Source organism: Stegodyphus dumicola, chromosome 12 (genome assembly GCF_044657685.1).
Source record: "Stegodyphus dumicola isolate Sdum_Otavi_A_Nest chromosome 12, ASM4465768v1".
Classification (NCBI taxonomy): Eukaryota; Metazoa; Arthropoda; class Arachnida; order Araneae; family Eresidae; genus Stegodyphus; species Stegodyphus dumicola.
In genome coordinates, this window is record NC_140779.1 from 42,374,654 (window position 1) to 42,392,506 (window position 17,853).

At 28.1% G+C, this 17,853-nt stretch overlaps 1 protein-coding gene across 2 annotated transcripts in view; it reads left to right on the plus strand.

Annotated features, from left to right (window-relative positions):
- The window catches only part of LOC118194658 (oxysterol-binding protein-related protein 11), a 69,959-nt gene extending 59,324 nt beyond the window's left edge, over positions 1 to 10,635 (plus strand). For both annotated transcript variants that reach the window (XR_015044401.1, XM_085827656.1), the window contains one exon: positions 2,666 to 10,635. Coding sequence is in view for 1 of the 2 variants with exons in the window: in XM_085827656.1 (XP_085683782.1) it covers position 2,666 (1 nt within the window). In the remaining variant the exon portion in view is untranslated. The remainder of the gene's footprint in view (positions 1 to 2,665) is intronic.
- The last annotated feature ends 7,218 nt before the right edge of the window (positions 10,636 to 17,853 follow it).

The following is a 17,853-nucleotide window of genomic DNA, read 5'->3' on the forward strand; positions in this document are numbered from 1 at the left end:
CTTATCCATGAACTGTCTAGAGTTACAAAGCATACAGACTAAAGAAGGCCAGGGAAGCAATTCTATCTGGCGATTGACGAAGAACCCTTTGACAATGCGTGCCACATGTGGTCGTGCATTAGCCTGTTGAAATATGGCTGTGGGCAAGCTCTGAAGGTAAGGAAGGACAATTGACTCCAACACCTCGGAGATGTAGCGCTGGCTGTTTAAAGTACCAGCAATGCATACTAGAGGAGTACGAGAGTGATATCCAATACCGCCCCATACCATAATACCTGGTGCAGGACCAGTGTGGCAGTGCATAACGCAGCTGTTCAGTATCCTCTCACCACGTTGTCTTCAGACTCGAATCTGACCATCGTGGTGTTGCAGACAGAAGCATGACTCAGTAAAGACAATTTCATTCCATTCTACCGTCCACATCCTTCTTTCATCGCACCATTGGTGGCGGAGACGTCTGTGGTTCTGCATCAAGGGTAGGCGTCTTGCAGACAGACCACTCTGCTGTAAGCGGCATCGAACGGTACGCGCAGACACTGGATGATGCGTTACAGACTGAATGTGCTGTACTATGGTTCGCGATCCGTCACTGCCATGCGCACAATGTTCCTGTCATCACATGAAGTGGTGCGCTGAGGTGGATGTGATTGAACATGTCGGTACGTTGTACCCTCCTGAATCCAACGTTCATATATCCGCATTACAGTTGTTTGGTTTCGTCCAGCACGACTACTGATTTCCCTGAAAGAAAATCCATACTCTCGTGGGCCACTCTCCTTCCTCTGTCGAACTTGGATACTTGATCAAACGATGATCATTGTTTACTACCAGGCATAATTGATTGTTTTTTTGGAAAAAAACCACAAGAAAAATACGATTGCCGAACTTGAAATCGTTGAAAACTCCAACCGTTAAATAGCGCTTTGAAGTGGCGCCATATGCGCGCGTGATGTACGTCTGCGCTGAAATTCTAATCATTTGCATATCTTACCTCTGCTAATGCATGTTGTAAATTTTATGTTATTTGCATGCTTCCTTCAGGGTGTTGCATTTACGGTGGCCAGCAGTATATTTTACTGTCACAGACTATGTCTACTAATATGCAGACTGTGCCTACTAATATCAGAAATTATCATTTTTAAAAAAAAAGTTTAAAAGAGCTGGAGTAGTCTATGAACTCTGAATGTTTTATTACACAGTGAAACCCATTTTTAAACCTAACAGGAGAAATGAGGTGGATGGGTAAGAAAGATTTATAGCATGTATAAGATTTGTAAATTTTGTAATTTACTGTAAATTTGTAATATTAATTTTCTCACATTCTGGCCCATTCTTTTACTAAATTGGTCATTTTGTACTTTTTGCAGCCAAAAAAACATAAAGGTTTATTATTCTGCCCTAGCTTTCTTATTTGTTTTCTAGATTTTGCCAGAATTAATTTTGATTGATTACATTTTGATAGTTTACAGTTTTTCTTTATTGTTTGAAACTTCTTCTCCCTGTATTACTTTGTGAGATTAAAAGTAGCCTATAATATCCCTGCCAACCACATTTAAATGTTTTTATGGATTACAACTTATTCCTGGCCTATTTATTTACATCTTTTTGAAAGTAGACATTGAATACTTATTAAACATTGATGATAGTTTAATTAATTCAAGATAAAACGAATTTCATTTTTTGCCAATAGTTGATAGTTTTCACTTTAAAAAATTGTTTAGGCCATTTAGACTTTTTTTTTTTTTTTTTTTTCTTTTTCGAATTTATTGGATTTTTTGATACACATATTTTCTATTTGGATGTTGATTTTATTTGTTTGGCAGGCTGAATATGTAGGGGTGCTATGTTTAATTTTCAGAGGTACAAATTTAAAATGATTAATTTTGGTGCTTCTGCTAATTTGAAACAAATAGAAATATTATTTACAGTATGTCGGATAAAGTAGTGATACCAGTGTCAGATTCTACCACCTTTTGATAAAGTTTGAATCTGACAGTGAGCTTTATCAATGTTGTGCTTATTGTATTTTATTCTTGTATTTAGCGTATTAATTATAACTTGTCAAACCAGCCAAAGGCTATTCACTGTTTATTTAACATATAGATATATATGTAATTTTTAGACTGGAAATCTTGTTATCCGGGCTAATTTCAAATGATAAAACTGCAGGTGGTTGTGTAATGAACTTTTTTTTAATATTCTTTTTACCGGTCATGTTGCTTTGATAGCAAATCATATGTGGATTAACAGCCATATATTTAAACTTATTAAAGAACAGGAATAGAGAAATAGCTGTGGAATTCCTGATCCCCAACCATATAGGAAGCTAAAAATGACTCCTTTTATGTAATTTACAGTATTATAATTTTTAATGGTTCTCATTCAAGCTCATTTTTCATTCTTTAAAACTATGTGATACAGATAAGAATATGAAAGAGAATAATATGAAAAGGTTACAGAGCATTTTTATAAAGATTAGATGTCTGTAACAGAGCAAATGAGGAATTTAGAATTGACCAAAGAATCACATTAATAAAATAGACTTCCTGAATGAGTTTCTAACATCCTTAAGAATTTTTCTTTTATGTGTAACCAAATATTTCTAAAATGTATAATTTTATTTTTTGAATGCTTTTTAAAACTTATTTATCATTTCATTATCTAGAAAAAAAAATGAATTTAAGAAAATGGAAATGTAAGAATGTTTGAAATTGTTTGAAAACTCGCAGACAGCATCTTGGAGAGCCATCCATATGTTACCTCATTATGAGATTCTGCAGAAACACCAGCTAAAGCATATATATACATTTCAAGAAGAGCATTTTTGTTAACATAGTGTATTATCTGAAATCACTTTACATGGTGCTTTTGAATATATTGCCTGTGCATTTTTGCAGTTGATATATATAAATATATATACATATATATTTTGTTCTTATTAAGCTCCCAGAATGTGTAACATAAAAATCACATTTATTACATATATTTTTTTTATTTTGTATGGGAAAACTGTATGCCTTATTGATGTTGTTAATATTCATTATTTAAACTATTCAAAAATTACTGTTGCCTTGAGAAATATAAACTTCAAAGCAACTTTGAAATGCAGTTTGCTATAATTGTATTATAAAATGTGAGATTTTATTGAATGTCGCTTAATTTTGATACAGCTAATATTTGAGAACAAAATACTCGAGGTTTACTCAACCTCATAAAATCTCTAAGGGTTGCTTTATATTTTATTAACGTTTGTTATTTTTTATTGCTCATTCAGATACATCGAATATGTTTCTGTGTAACCTTTTGCACCAGAATTGGCATACATGTCAGGTAGAATAACCCAAATAATTTGTTAAAGATTGTTTAAAAAGTCTGAAGAAAATATTTAACAAGTATTTTTCAAAACATTTGAAAAGTTTATAAATTAGGTGAATGCATTATTATTTATTATATTAGTTAATATTATTATTACATATGAAATTACATATTTTAAAGTTAACTCCAAACTTATAAGAGTACAATAATCAAACTGAAAATTTTGCATAAGAATGACAGATTATGCAAAACGGTGAACAGACATTAAAAAATATGTGTAAGACTATAAACAAAAACATTTCTTATCTGAATTAGATGAGATGTTAAAATTACTCGATCAAATTCAAGAAATAGTTTTTTATTATTATTTTTTTTAATTTTAGTAAATTATGTAATGAAAATTTGTGAGACTTCATGATTCAGTTAATTTCCATATACCATTCAGTTCTCACTGTTTCTTTTCTGTATTTTGCTTTTTTTATTGTTCCACACCATTATCACAATAATAACTGCAGTTATTTAATTCAAATATGTTAAAGCTTTAAATTTTTGTAGTAATATTTCTTGAAAAATCTATTCAGTACCAAAGATGATAATAATATAATAATGTTCGATAATTTTAACATTTACTGATCAGATTGCAAATGAAGTAGAATTCATATAATCTGTATATATCTGTAATCCACGTTCAACAACCCCCCTTTTCTGATAACTTAGCATGGCAAATTAAATGGCAATACTTTCGTATATGTAGAAGAAAATGAAATTTTTAAAAATTACGTGTATAATGTTTCAATTGAAGAAGCAAATTTATTGTTGACATTTCCTTTCCCCTGTGCATGCATCAGCATCTTTTTATGACAAAACACTTGTCATAAATTTACAAATTTTTCATTTTAGATAAATCTCTTAAAATTATTTTTCTGTTTATGTGGTAAATATGGATAAATCTGTGATAAATATAGGTGTCTGTTCGTGATTTTTCAGATGTAAATTTCCAGTTTAAACTTCCATAGAAAAAAAAAAAAAAAAAAAAAAAAAAAAAAAAAAAAACTTCCAGTACCATATTTCCTTTCCACACCAGTTTGCAACCTTGTTTAAGTCAATGGTGAATAGGGATAGGTTATTAAAAATTAGCGCTTGTAGAGACTTTCTTCAATATAAAAAATGAAAAACAACACAAAGAAAATCATGCTTAAGAACTTAAATTAATTCAGAATTCCAATTTTAGCACTTTTCATTAATTGTTAGTAGTGTTATTAATCCAGTTTCACCATGTCTGGAATATAGTAGTGGAATTAATGTATAAATTGCATTCCAAAAAAACCTTATTGCCAGGGTTTTCTGAGAGCAATATGTTTTAAATGTTTTTTCTTTCATTTAAAAGCATAAAAATTATTTTGATTTTTTTTATGCAAAATATTTTATTAGATTTTTTTCAAAAGAGTTTTTATTTTTCTCAAAACTATTCTATCTCATTTATCCCATTTTCTATTATTTTTAATTTTATAAATCTTGATTAAGTCATTCTTAAGGTATGGATATATTTTGATAATTACTTACTTGCAAACAATTCAGATTTATGTAAAGTTCAGAACACAGCAATTATAAACAAAACTCAGCAGAACACAGCAATTACAACAATTACAAACAAAACAGACCAATTCCAATGATGATTCCAATGTGTACAGAGACCTGATTCCAATGTGTACAGATTATTAAAATGCTATTGTATTAGTACATTTTATCATTTGTGTATTTATTAAATTATTCATTTAATCCTTTCCTTCATAAATGGTGTATACAGCATGATTTTCCTCTCTTGGTTTTCAAGAAGTTAAATTGATAAAGAAATGGAGGAGGGAAGACTATATGTGTAAATATGGTATCATAATTTTGTATTCAATAAATCTTCATTAAACAACTCTTAAAATTTTTAGCTTTAAAGTATTTTAAAACCATTGATATTTAACTACTGGTTGGTTTGTTAGTTGTTTCCAGTGAAGTGCCTGTACATTCTGCAGTTGTTATCTTGTTAGTAACAAGTGTTGAGGTAAATTTTCACTATCGAGTTACTGATTTCATATAAGTAAAGTCTGGAAAAAAATTGGAAAAAAATATACTGTGCAAATACCTGAGTGGCACCAAAGTTTTGGCAAATACTCTAAAGATATGTATTCTATAAATTGTTAATTATATTAAACTTTCATGTATGCATGAAATGCAGTAATAAATTAAATCATTTATGCAAGAGTATTTATAAGAAAGAAGTGTAAGAATTGTAATGTAAAATCATAATTTAAAAAGTGTTTTAAAATATAGTTATATGTTTTCCTGCCGTGATTTGAAGTTTCGAATTTAGAATTTAAGCTATATTAAAAATAAGAGCTCTTTTGGATTAAACAGAATCTGAATATGGTAAAGAAGATCTGCAATATATTATTTGCTTTGACATTTGAAAATTTAGATATTTTTGAATCTTTGCATTATGTTTTTAATTATAAAACTACCTTGTTTTGCTGCAATGTTTTATTTGTCTCTTAATCTTTTTATCTTAGTTATTACATCATTAGCAATCCCAGTTTTAATGTTTTGAAAAGGTTTTCAATGAACACATTATAATTGGACATGTTAAAACATAACTTAGTTATTTCTTGGAAAATAAAAAACAGTTTTTTGCAGTTACTTTTAACTGATTTTTGAACAAACATTTTTTTATAAATATCAATTAATTGTCAATTTATTCTGCCTCCCACCTACTTATAAAATAGGGATATTCTTTTTATGTCATAAAAGTACAACTTAAAAATTCTTATGATTTGTTCTAAAAAAATGAATTTTTAGCATTTTTTGAAACAGTCTTTAAATGCAAATAATGATTTTAAGCAATCAAAAGTTGCTTGAAAAGTTTTTTAAACATCACTGTTTTCAGTTATGTAAAGCTTAATTTACCTATCTTTAAGGAATTTTAATGTGTGCAGATTGTTAGATTTCTTTAAAACCCTTTTACTACCAATGAGTCATATCTCCCAGTAAATTCATGGCCTGCTAGAATATATACATATAGAAATATATTGCATTGAAAAAAACTGTTGGTAGTTTCATTTTATTGCTCCTGAGAAAATTACTGTAATGAGAAAATTCTCTGCCACATAAAATGTGAACACATTGTACAATGACAGAAAAGAAGGAAAAAAAAAAAAAAAAAAGGCTGCATAAAAAAATAAATTGGTAGTAAAAGCATCTGTAGAGCTGATATTTTAAAAGATAAGCTTGTTCAGCATTTAAAACAAATTAAAATATTATACTGCAGTGTTTAAAATAACTGAAATTCTATATTTAAATTTTTAATAAACATGAATTTTTTAACATATAATTGAGTACTTGAGCATGTAATTTGTTATTTTATGCATATGTGTGTATATATATATATTTCTTTTTCAGAATATTTGTTTTCTCTTTTCCGTATTTGTATATGTGTTATGTATCACATATTGTAACAATGAAATTAAAAATGTTAATGAAAGTAATTAATGATAGCTTTTTATTTCCTAGCTTGCATTCCATTTTATTATATTTGAATTCCATTTTATTATGTATGACTTTTGGTGTCAGTAAAACTAATGTATTTTTAGAAAAAGTGCACAGTAAATTGAACTATAAACTTTTATTGATGTAATGTACTGTTACTTGAGTATATATTAACACTTGTCAGTACTGTTCACCTGTGATTTTATAGTGTGAAAACCATTATGTTAAAGTAATTTTTCTAATAATAGTCTTCCAGACAAAGACTATGCAATATTTAAAACTTATCAGTCTTATTTTGTATAAAGATGTTAATAATTTATATTTTTCTATTCAGCATGTTTCTTTTTAAAATTTAACTGCAAATCAGCCTTATTAAACTACAGATTGGCTGATTTTTATTTTAAGTCATGTTATGCTAAACATTAATATTTTACGAATTGTATTATGCAACCAATATTAAGTTTTAAATCAGATAGTTATATAAGTTAATATTTAGTTAAATTTCTAAATATGAGAAACTTAAAATGTTTTTATTCTCTTAGCAAATTACTATTATGCATAGTTCTGTTTAGCTAAGCTTTTGAAAGATTTGGGGGGAGGAGATCCATATAATATTTTTATTCATTGATCTAATGTCCACAGTATAGCCATACATCAAATAATTCTTTAAAAGTTCCATGTGATATATGCACTTCTCAATTACAGTTAAGTGCAAGAGAATAAAGCTGCTGATCTTAAAAGTATCATTAAACACTTTGTTTCTAGAATATCATTAATTCATGACAACAAGATTTAATTAAATATTAAGTAGATGATTTACATTCATTATGTGCTGGTCTGCATGTTTAAGTTATTTTGTTTGTAATCTGTACTTGTTAATAGTATATTTATAAGGATTGTCCTAAAAAGAAATTTAAATTTTTTATTTGCTGTGCTCGATTTTTGTAAGTTAACATGAAATACATACTCACTTGATACTCAAAATTAAATCTACTTGTTTATACATTGTGTCTTCATGTATTTATTTAAAATATAAATAGAATTTTAATCTCATGGAAAGCAGTGGTTTATTAAATCTACATATCTACTTTCAAACACCGATTTATTCTTTCTTCTTTCGATAGAGTTAGAATTTTATAGTATCTTCCAAGTAAAGATTTTTTGTGCAAAATGTATAGTTTCAAATTTTACTATTATGAATCCAGAAAACCCCATCTGATAGGTAGCTTTTGCTTAGATAGTATTATAAAACAATTAAGGCATTCTAGTCTCAAATAAATAGCAGCATTAGTTTTTTTTGGGGGGGGAGGGGAGATTTGCATAGAAGTGAAGCATTTTATAATATTAATTTTATAGTGCAACTAAGAAAGTCATGGCAATATTGCAGTGCTTTTCTTTTCCTTATCGTACAAGTATAACTATTATTGTGTATTAAGCATTATTTATTTATTTTTTGCAGTCTTTTAAATTATAAACAGTGTGTCTAAAAAGAAACTGAACATTTTAAACAAAATACAAAATACTGAATATTTTGTTACAAAACAAATTTCTTATTCAAAATATACTCCTTTTATAGTTTGGTGCTGGGCATCTTAGTCAAAATTGGGATAAATTGGCAAACTTATTTTTTAAATGATTTCAGTGTCACAACAGAAAATTCCTTTTATTATCATTTAGGGAAGCAGGAAATGGTTGAATCCCAATCAATCTGGCAAACATAGATGATTAAAACATGTTTATAGCCAAAAATTTACATAATGCAATTGTTTGTTATTTAGTTAAGGCAAAGTGTACGAAGGCTATCTGTGCCAAGGAACAGAATGCCTTTGTAGGATATTTTTATTGGAAATTGGCTTGTATCTAACATACAGGAAAAATCATGAAAATCCAACACAGTTTTAATGCTAAAAATGTTCCATAACAAGCTAATAATATTGCCTGATGACAGTACCACCTTTCGAACTGAATTCATAATGAAGGACATTTTTTGAATTGCAAAATGGATATTAATATTATCTTTATATATCCTTGGAAACAAGCTTTATTTGACAAACCCAAAATTTTTCATACTGTTCTCTGGTGCTTGGTTTTCAAGTCATGTCACTGATGAAAGAATCTAAGAATTTTGAGGCTTACTAAATAACATACTCAGACCACATTTTTTTTCTCAGTTCTTTAGTTAGCTTTTGGGGATCATTTTTTCTTTTCATTGATTTTTTTATCAAAATGGCATGAAACCTCATAGTGTGCCAAATTCTGTAGCAAGTATTCAGCATTACCACTTCAGATTGACTAACATTTTTTTTTTTTTTTTTTTTTTTTTGAGACTGTAGTTTTCAGATAGACAGACATCAAGTCTTTACTAATATCTTTTCTCCAGCCTTTGAAATACCAGTATATCTTGCAAATGTATACACACAATCGATAAACCATTGCCACAAACTTGGTGCATCAATGCAAATATTTTTGTAAAAGTTTTACCAAGTTTGAAACAAAATTCAATGTTCCATCCAGATTTAATTACATGACAGTTAATGTATTTGTATTTCATATGATGCTGTTTATATCAAGAGAGGAAAATAAGTTCACTTTCTTTTAGGCAGACTGTAAAATTGATCCTTCATCTGCCAAGTAATTTCTTTAATGGTATATAACTATTTTCATATTTTAAAAACAAAATCCTGAAATACAGTGTTTATGTAACTTTTTATATTCTTGTATTTATGGAATTGAATGATATATTTCTGAATAGCACTGAAACTAAGATTCATGTTTTTAAATTAGTCAATAATGGTTATACTTAATTTAATTGGCCAACTGTAAAATATTTTTAGACACCATTTGATGAAATTTAAATAAAGTATTGAATATTTTACATTTTATTTGCAATTGTGTTAGCTTTAAAAATATTTTAAGCAATTTTTAGCAGCCATAGAACAAATTTCTGAAGTTTGTTATAAGTAGCATATATATTATGACAGTCTTTTACAAAATGTAAATTTTTATTTTAATATTGCAATTTTTATTATTAATATTGCAATATAAATTGCAATATAAGCTGAATTTGCTGCACAGTAATATTGTAAAACGATTATTTTCATTTGTCAAAGAAATTTTTGTATTCTTGAAAAGAAATATGAAACTAGCAGCGTGCAGTACTGCATTGCTTATTTATGAATAAACAGAGCTATTATGTGCATAAATCCAAATTATAGCTTAAAGATAATTTATTTCTTTAATGTTAATATATATATATATATATGTATATATTAAAGAAACTGTTTTGAAAAATATAATCCAAACATTCTTACTATAGAAATGTGTTTGAGATGAATTTCTTTGAATTTAAAAATTCTTCATTTACTGGGTAAAATGCATTTTTTTATTGGTAGAAATTTATTTTAATCATTAATATAGCACAGCATATGCTTTTCAACCATTATTTGTTGTCAGTTGCTCATAATACATTAATTTATATGCAAAATAATGGCTAAGTAATACCTTCCAATAGCTTTTACTGATATTAGTATGAAGATTTTTTAGTTAAGAAATAAACTATCTGTTTATAATGTGATGCAGTTTCATTTTTCTCTTCAAGCAAGCCAACCATTCCATTCTCTTTTTATATATGAACAAATATGTTCAGTGTATTCTATTGATATGTTCGATTATGCACTTTTATAGTGAATTATTTTTAGATATATATAGTATTGCATAGTACTGATTACTGCATTTTCTTATTAAAAACTGTATATTTCTTAGACTGTAAAATAAAAATTTTAAATTGTATTTTAGAATTCAGCTTCATATTTTGATACTAAATTATCATGCATTCATCTAGAATGTACCAGCATATAAAAACTAAGTTTTTTTCGTATGAAGGATCTCAAATGAAGAAGTCTAATAATAATAATGCTAAATTTATGTTAAAGAAAGAATTAATATGATAGTGAAAAAGTGAAGAAGAGATGCATTCCCTTTTAATGCTTTATTTAGTTCAACATTCTGTGCAGTGAAGATACAATAATCAGGGTTCGTACAGACTTCTGCATGTGGAAATTAAGTACTTTTAAGTACCACTAATGAAAAAACTTAAGGACCTATCAAGTGAGGAAATAACTTTTAAATATAATTTGCCTCAAAAATTGTTTAATTGAAAATTTATTTCAATAATATTTAATTCTATTTTCTACAAAGTTCTTCTAAAATTTACTTTTTATTTCTCAAACTTAAAATATTTTTCCTTCTCTCCCTACCTAAAATTATGAAATTCTTTCTTTCGATTAACTTTGTTTTTTTCTCTTTTCTGAAGTGTCTAATCCTTTCTAGATATTTATAAAAGCATAATAAATAATAATAAAACAAGGACAAGATTCAAAGTTATATTTTAAATCTAAATACCGATACCTCCAAGAAATTTTTGTTGGTTAGGCTATGCAGTTTAAACATATTTACAACTGAATGTAAAATTTTCAAACTGAAATTTAATTCAAATAATTGTAATGTGTTGAATTAATCACTGAATAATTTACTTAAACTAAAAATACATGAAAACTTTCAAAGAGTATCAAAATGAGCATAATGCTTATTGGTTTGCTATTTGTTTCTTTTCTCAGGCTTGCTACTTTTCAGCTGGGGAAAAAACTGTTCACATATAAATTCCAAAACAAAGTGATTGTCTGATTGTTCTTAACTGCAAAAATTTGTAACTGAAGGTATTTATTTTTTGGCAGCTATGAATAAAAGTTGATCAAATCTGTATCTCCAAATCCTTGAATAAGATTTGTATCATGGCAGTTAATTAATTAACTCCATTTGTATATTCTCTGTTGTGTTATTCATATTTGTGTTACTGGGAATGAAAATAATATAAAACTGAACTATAAATCATTAAATCGATATATCTTTCTCTTTAAGTTCTTGTCATTAGAATGGCATTTTTCTTGTATATTTTTGAGATTTTTCATTTGAAATAATAGGGCAGTATTTAAGATAGAGAAAATGTATGAAATATTTTAATCCAAGCCATATTCCCTTATAATTGCAATTTAACATAGAACATTTAATACAAGCAACTATGTCAATAATAAATTTATCCTTTGTTTGCAGCTTTTTGTTGAGAGTATTTAATGTCCGATTAAGTTAACAAGAAATGTTAAATCTGTTATCCATGTATTATTATATCACTCATCAATGGTTTTATTTATTTATCAATTTTTGTCTCATGAAAATTTTAATTTATTTATTAAATCAAAACACTACACTCAAACCTGTTTTTTTTTGGATAGGGAATGCATTAAAAGAAAAAATCGCATGAAACTTCATGAATAGCTACAAAAAATAGTTTTCACAATACAATTTAAAAAAAAAAATTTTTTTTTTATGCGGTGGATAGGGACCGTATAAAAAATGTCTCACGTAGAAAATAACTCAAAATTTTATGAAATAACTAGGAATTGCTTTTTTAAATGAAATCAAGACACAAGGCTTGGCAGCTATTCAGAAATGGACCTTATAAGAAAAGACTAACCCAAATGGATTTTCTCCCTCGTCTGAGGCGTTCCCGGCTGTCACCTTGATCACATCCGAAAGTGTAGGGACGACTTGCAGAAATTTAACAGTGGTTGCCTATTGCGGCGTGTATAATTGTCAAGAAAAAGATGGTTGTAGAGCCTCATTTCACAAATTAGAATTCCTCCATATTTTTATTTTTTAAATTGAGATTGATTTTTAAAAATTTAGCATATTTATCAAGCATAATTAATGTTCCAATTAATTACAAAGCTATTGCATGCTTTCAGGGTTGGATATTTTTTTAGCTTTTCCTATGCTGTAAGGAAATTTGTAACTACTACTTTTTAGAAAATAATATTTAAAATCTGAACTAATAGAACATTTCAAACAAGCAATTTTCTCTTGCAATTTTTATGCTTTTTATTTGTGTAAATAAGTAAAAAATACTAAAATATTAAAAAACGAATTTTTGAAAGTTCTGTTTAAATTCTAAATTGTGCTGCTTTTTTTAAATTATAGATGAGTATTATAGCAAAATTTCTATAAAGGAGTTTTATTTCAAATATATTTCATAATACATCATAGTGATACACACTTTTGACTCCTTAATAACTTTTATACATTTAATTCTAATATTAAAATTGTATTTAACCGTAATAATTAATTTTGCTTGTATTTTACAGTTAATTTATTTTTAGTTCTGCATAAGATTTTTTTTATTTACTGTTAAGTTAATTTCAGGGTTCGTATGGTCCTTAAGAGTACTTAAGTTTTTTGGAATCGATTTTTGGTCCTTAAAAGTCCTTAATTTCGGCCAAAATCGGCAGAAGGTCCTTAATTTTAATGATCTGAAATTTCTGTCTGTTTTTTCCATTGCCATTTTGAGCGAGATACAAATTCTTTTATTAAATTGCTCTAAATTTGGTGACTTAGCAACATTTTGGCGATTTTAAGATAAGTTTCTATAGAAGATTTTTAATTCCGAGAACTGGAAATTTTTCGACGATTTTTTTAGAACATTGTAACATTGATAAATTTCATTAAAATAATGGTAATATATTGTAATTACATTAAGAAATAACATTAGAATAAAGCATTTTTATTTTTTTGCTGTTGTATTATAAAGTTCCATTTTGGCCACTTGTACAATATTTTGAATCTGAAAAATAAGCAAGGTCACTAGACACAAGCATAAAATATCAGAAATGCTTCTTATCTTATCATATGGGCAGGCATTATAGAAAAGAATTTTTTTTATTAATAAAGAAATTTAAAAATGACAATTTAAACTATTCTTCTATAATGTCTTAATGCATCATACACAGGGATGGCACTAGGCATTTTCCCACCTGATACAATCTCTGTGGATCCTAAAATCTGCTTCCTGGTGCCTTTCTAAATTCTGCTTCCAATGCTTGTTCTAAATTCTAAAATTTTTACATTTCTAGATTTTTATTGCTCGATGTGTTATTAAATTCTAAAAATTCTGTCACAATAGCTTTGTAACCGAACCTTACCATATATATTTCATATTTCTTCTGAATAATCACAGTACTAAAGAAATAAAATTAGCAGCTTACTATATACATTCTAAATGCATTTAGTGTTTTTAGAATAACAGAAATCTTTAATTAAATCCAAAAATTCTAAAATGGAAAGGAAACGTGGAAGAAAGAAACTGAATACATTAAAGAGAGAAGGAAATTATTCTTCAAAGATATCTACAGATATTATTATGTAAATTACCTAATTTTTTACAATTTCAGCCTTTATTATAATTTTCCATTTCTATTTTCTCACCAGAATGCAAATCACTTAGTTTTTAAACTGAGTTTTTGGAGTGTAAGACAAGAGTGTATTTCTGACCTCCACTTGCTCCCTGCATTAGTTCCTGCCACCTGTGATAATTTGTAATGACTCGTTTTACATTACCATTGCCGATATTTGAATTTGTTATGACGATAAAGTTACTGAGCTTGAAATGTTACAGCTTAAAATGAAATTAAATTGTTATAGTCTTTCATCACTAGTTCATATTTTTAGTTTGAATTTGATTATTCTTGTTTAATTACATCATCACGAGCTGTAATTGATTTATTTAGCATTATAACATGCCCTTATATTCTGAGTTCTTTTTGAATGAGAAGCTTATTTAAATCTTTGTAGCTACTTTCAGACGTAGCGATAATTTGCTTCACATCTGTCCAGAGGGTTTCGGACTATTTAACTTTTACCAGATCAAGTAAACCCTCGTATGTACATTTTGGGACAGATTAGGAGACATTTTGGTTGACAGATTAGGAGCTAAAATATGTAGAAACTAGTGAGAACATTGTCTTGCATATTGAGACAAAGTTCTAACTGTTAGAAAAGATGCTTAAAGAGAAGGAAATGCATATAAATTAGTAAAAATGTCTGGGAAGGCTTCAAATTAAAAAGACGCATAAATGTTTTGTTGAGTGTTGTTGCTACAAAACATAAATTTTTATAAGTATTTTTAGTATTATGTACAAAACATAAATTTTTTGTAGCTTTTAATGTATAATTATCCTAATATCGTTTAAAATTCAATGCCATAAATTACATGTATTTTAAACTGTGAAATTTTATTCGATTGTGATTTAATAGGACTTTTTTTAACAAATATTGTTAAAAAATAAATAAAATTTAATAGTGCCCATGTAAATCCATAATGTCTGAGGTTATCTAATACGTAATTTAATTATAACCAGGGCTGTGGAGTTAGTAGAGAAAATGTCCGACTCTGACTCGGACTCCCGAAATTTTAATATCTCCGACTCCTTCATATATATGTGAACATATACACATGGGTACAGCTTATTTTTTATTATAAAATAAGTAATAGATGCTACAGAAAAAAAAAAAAAAAAAATTGATGCATAGCAATTTTTTTATATTAATTAGCATTTATTATGAAATGGAAAAACTGGCATTAGTAATTTCTAAGAAACAGTAAAACTTAAACTATATTAACTGAGTTACAACCCCTGGAACTCTACAAGAAACTATGACACTAACTGCATCAGACAGAGACCAGCTAACTTTCAAAACTTGCAAACCGGGCTTACATCAGGTCTTTTAGGTTTGTTCTGATCAGCAGATCTCTAGCAGGAGTGGTGACAACAGCCAGTCTTTTGTTTTGAATTACGCTGATTGTGATTTTACTTCTCACTTTATGCTGATTGACATAAAATCTGCTTACTAAACCCCTAGACTGAGCAAGTATGTGACAAAATGAGACGTTAACAAAAATCAAGATAAAGCTAACTGTTAGAAAACCTAAATAAAATGTCACTTTTCTTCTTTCAAATATATCCAATTATTATGAGTGTAAAATATTTAATGCTGCTTGATAAATTTCACAAAATTAATTTTATTCTCAAACTTATTAATAATTATGTTTAACAATAATGCATCCGAATTATTTAATAATGTATCCGACTTTATGTATCTGTTTTATTTTTAGAATGGCATTACAAAAGTGAAGTTCAGCATAGATAATATTTTTAGTTGAATTTATTCAGTTCCCAATTGCTTATAGGTCCTTAATTTCCGTGTGCAGAAATGTGTACGAACCCTGAATTTATTTGCTCAAAGGGGTGGTAGCCTAGAAAGGCTGTTAGTTTCAAAGCGGCATTTTGTGCTGTTTTACTACAAATGTCCGTGTCTCTTTGCAAATTGTTGTTACCAAATATTATCGCCCTGTATTATATTTAAAGAAATTAAATAATGAAACATCTGCATGAATACAAGTATGTTTCTCGCACTGTGACAAAAACGACAGTGTCTAGAGCCATCAAATTTTTAATAATGTAATCCTCCACCCGAACATGGGCATCTGGACGGCTGAATTTCGAATTTGTTTTAATCTATTTCATATTTTGTAAAACTTTAACGAATTTTTGATTAACAAACTCAACGAGTTCAGAGAGAGCACTGTACCGAAAATAACAGTTTTATCTCCAGTGCGGAAATTCTAAAGATATGCTGTTTTCAAATGTATGTGGTTTATGGGCGAAGAACATGATATTCAATAAATATAGGTAACACACAAAACGTTAAAAAAAAGGTTCCTTTTGAGCGTAATATAAAATCTGAGTGCTTCTAGGTTTTATTTTATCTTTTTTTTTTCCTCATTACACTCAGAAAATTTTATGCTCCGAATTTTATAAATTACTAAAATAAATATTCCACTTAAATGTTAATAAGTTAATGATAATATAATCAAATAAATGATTGTTTTATAATGTTATTATAGTTTTGAAAATCACTGCCTGAAAATGGTCATTAAATTAAAAAAAAAAAAAAAAAAGTTATCAGATCTTGTTTAATTTTACCTTATTTATATCAAAGCATCACGTACTATCAATCTTATATAATTTTATGTTACTTGTACGCAAAATTAAGTTCATAAATTTTGAGCCTAGAGTTTTTACCGTTTTGCTAAAGTAAAGATGTTGAAGAATTACGCGTGAAAAAAAATGCGCGAAATGCAGTAAAAAGGTGCTTTAATGAGATATATTAAATCCTAATTGGAAAAAACTGTGGCTTTCATAATCTCATCACTATACAACGTATCACATTTAATAATTAAAAAGAGTTATGTGATACAAACGCCATAGGTTTCAGTATTAAAGTAAACCAGATCGTCCCTACTCTTTCTTGGGAGCATGTCGGTGACGCGCATCCCGCCACTGGGTTAGTCTATCTCTTATAAGATCCATCATTCAGAATCGCTTTCGTCACTTGAAGATACTAACCTCGTACTCGTTTAGAGTTGACTTTTTCACATAGTCGGTGATCAGTTTTTGTGACGACTGTTGTTTTACTAGACGCTTGTATATGTCTCGGTAGGCAAATATACAAGATTGAAGTTCCTTTTTCATTGATAACTTCGTCAGTTATGCTCCAATTTGATTGAAATTGGATTGAAATTTTCATACACCACACAAAAACAAGTTTGCGTGTATTTTAACCCCCTCAGCGTTATGGACGGAAAATTCCATATAGAAGGATGGTTTCATATTCATAGCACAGGAAAATTTGTCAGCTTTTAACACTAGAATTATGGGAACGATCATTTTAACTATATCTTCATTTTAATTGGACATAACCTTTTTAATTCTTTATTTACAACTTTGATTTTTTTTACCTTTTCTAAAAACTTATATTATTTTTGTTCAGTTTAAACTATTTTTGACAATATTGTTTATATCTTAAATTACGGCTATCGGTTATTTTGACCATACCCAGAAAATTATAGAATTCTCAATATTTTTGTGACTTTTTTACCTATTTCCGGTTTGCTGATAGATAAGTGTATTTCTGGTAAGGAAGATTGCATATTTCACAGAAGTGAGTGGGGAGGGGGAAAACCTAATTGGAACTTTTGCTCTCCACGTGTGCGCCTTTTGCTTATGTTAGAAAGGAATGCTTTTATAGAAAACTGCTTGAAATGTTATAAACCAGGCG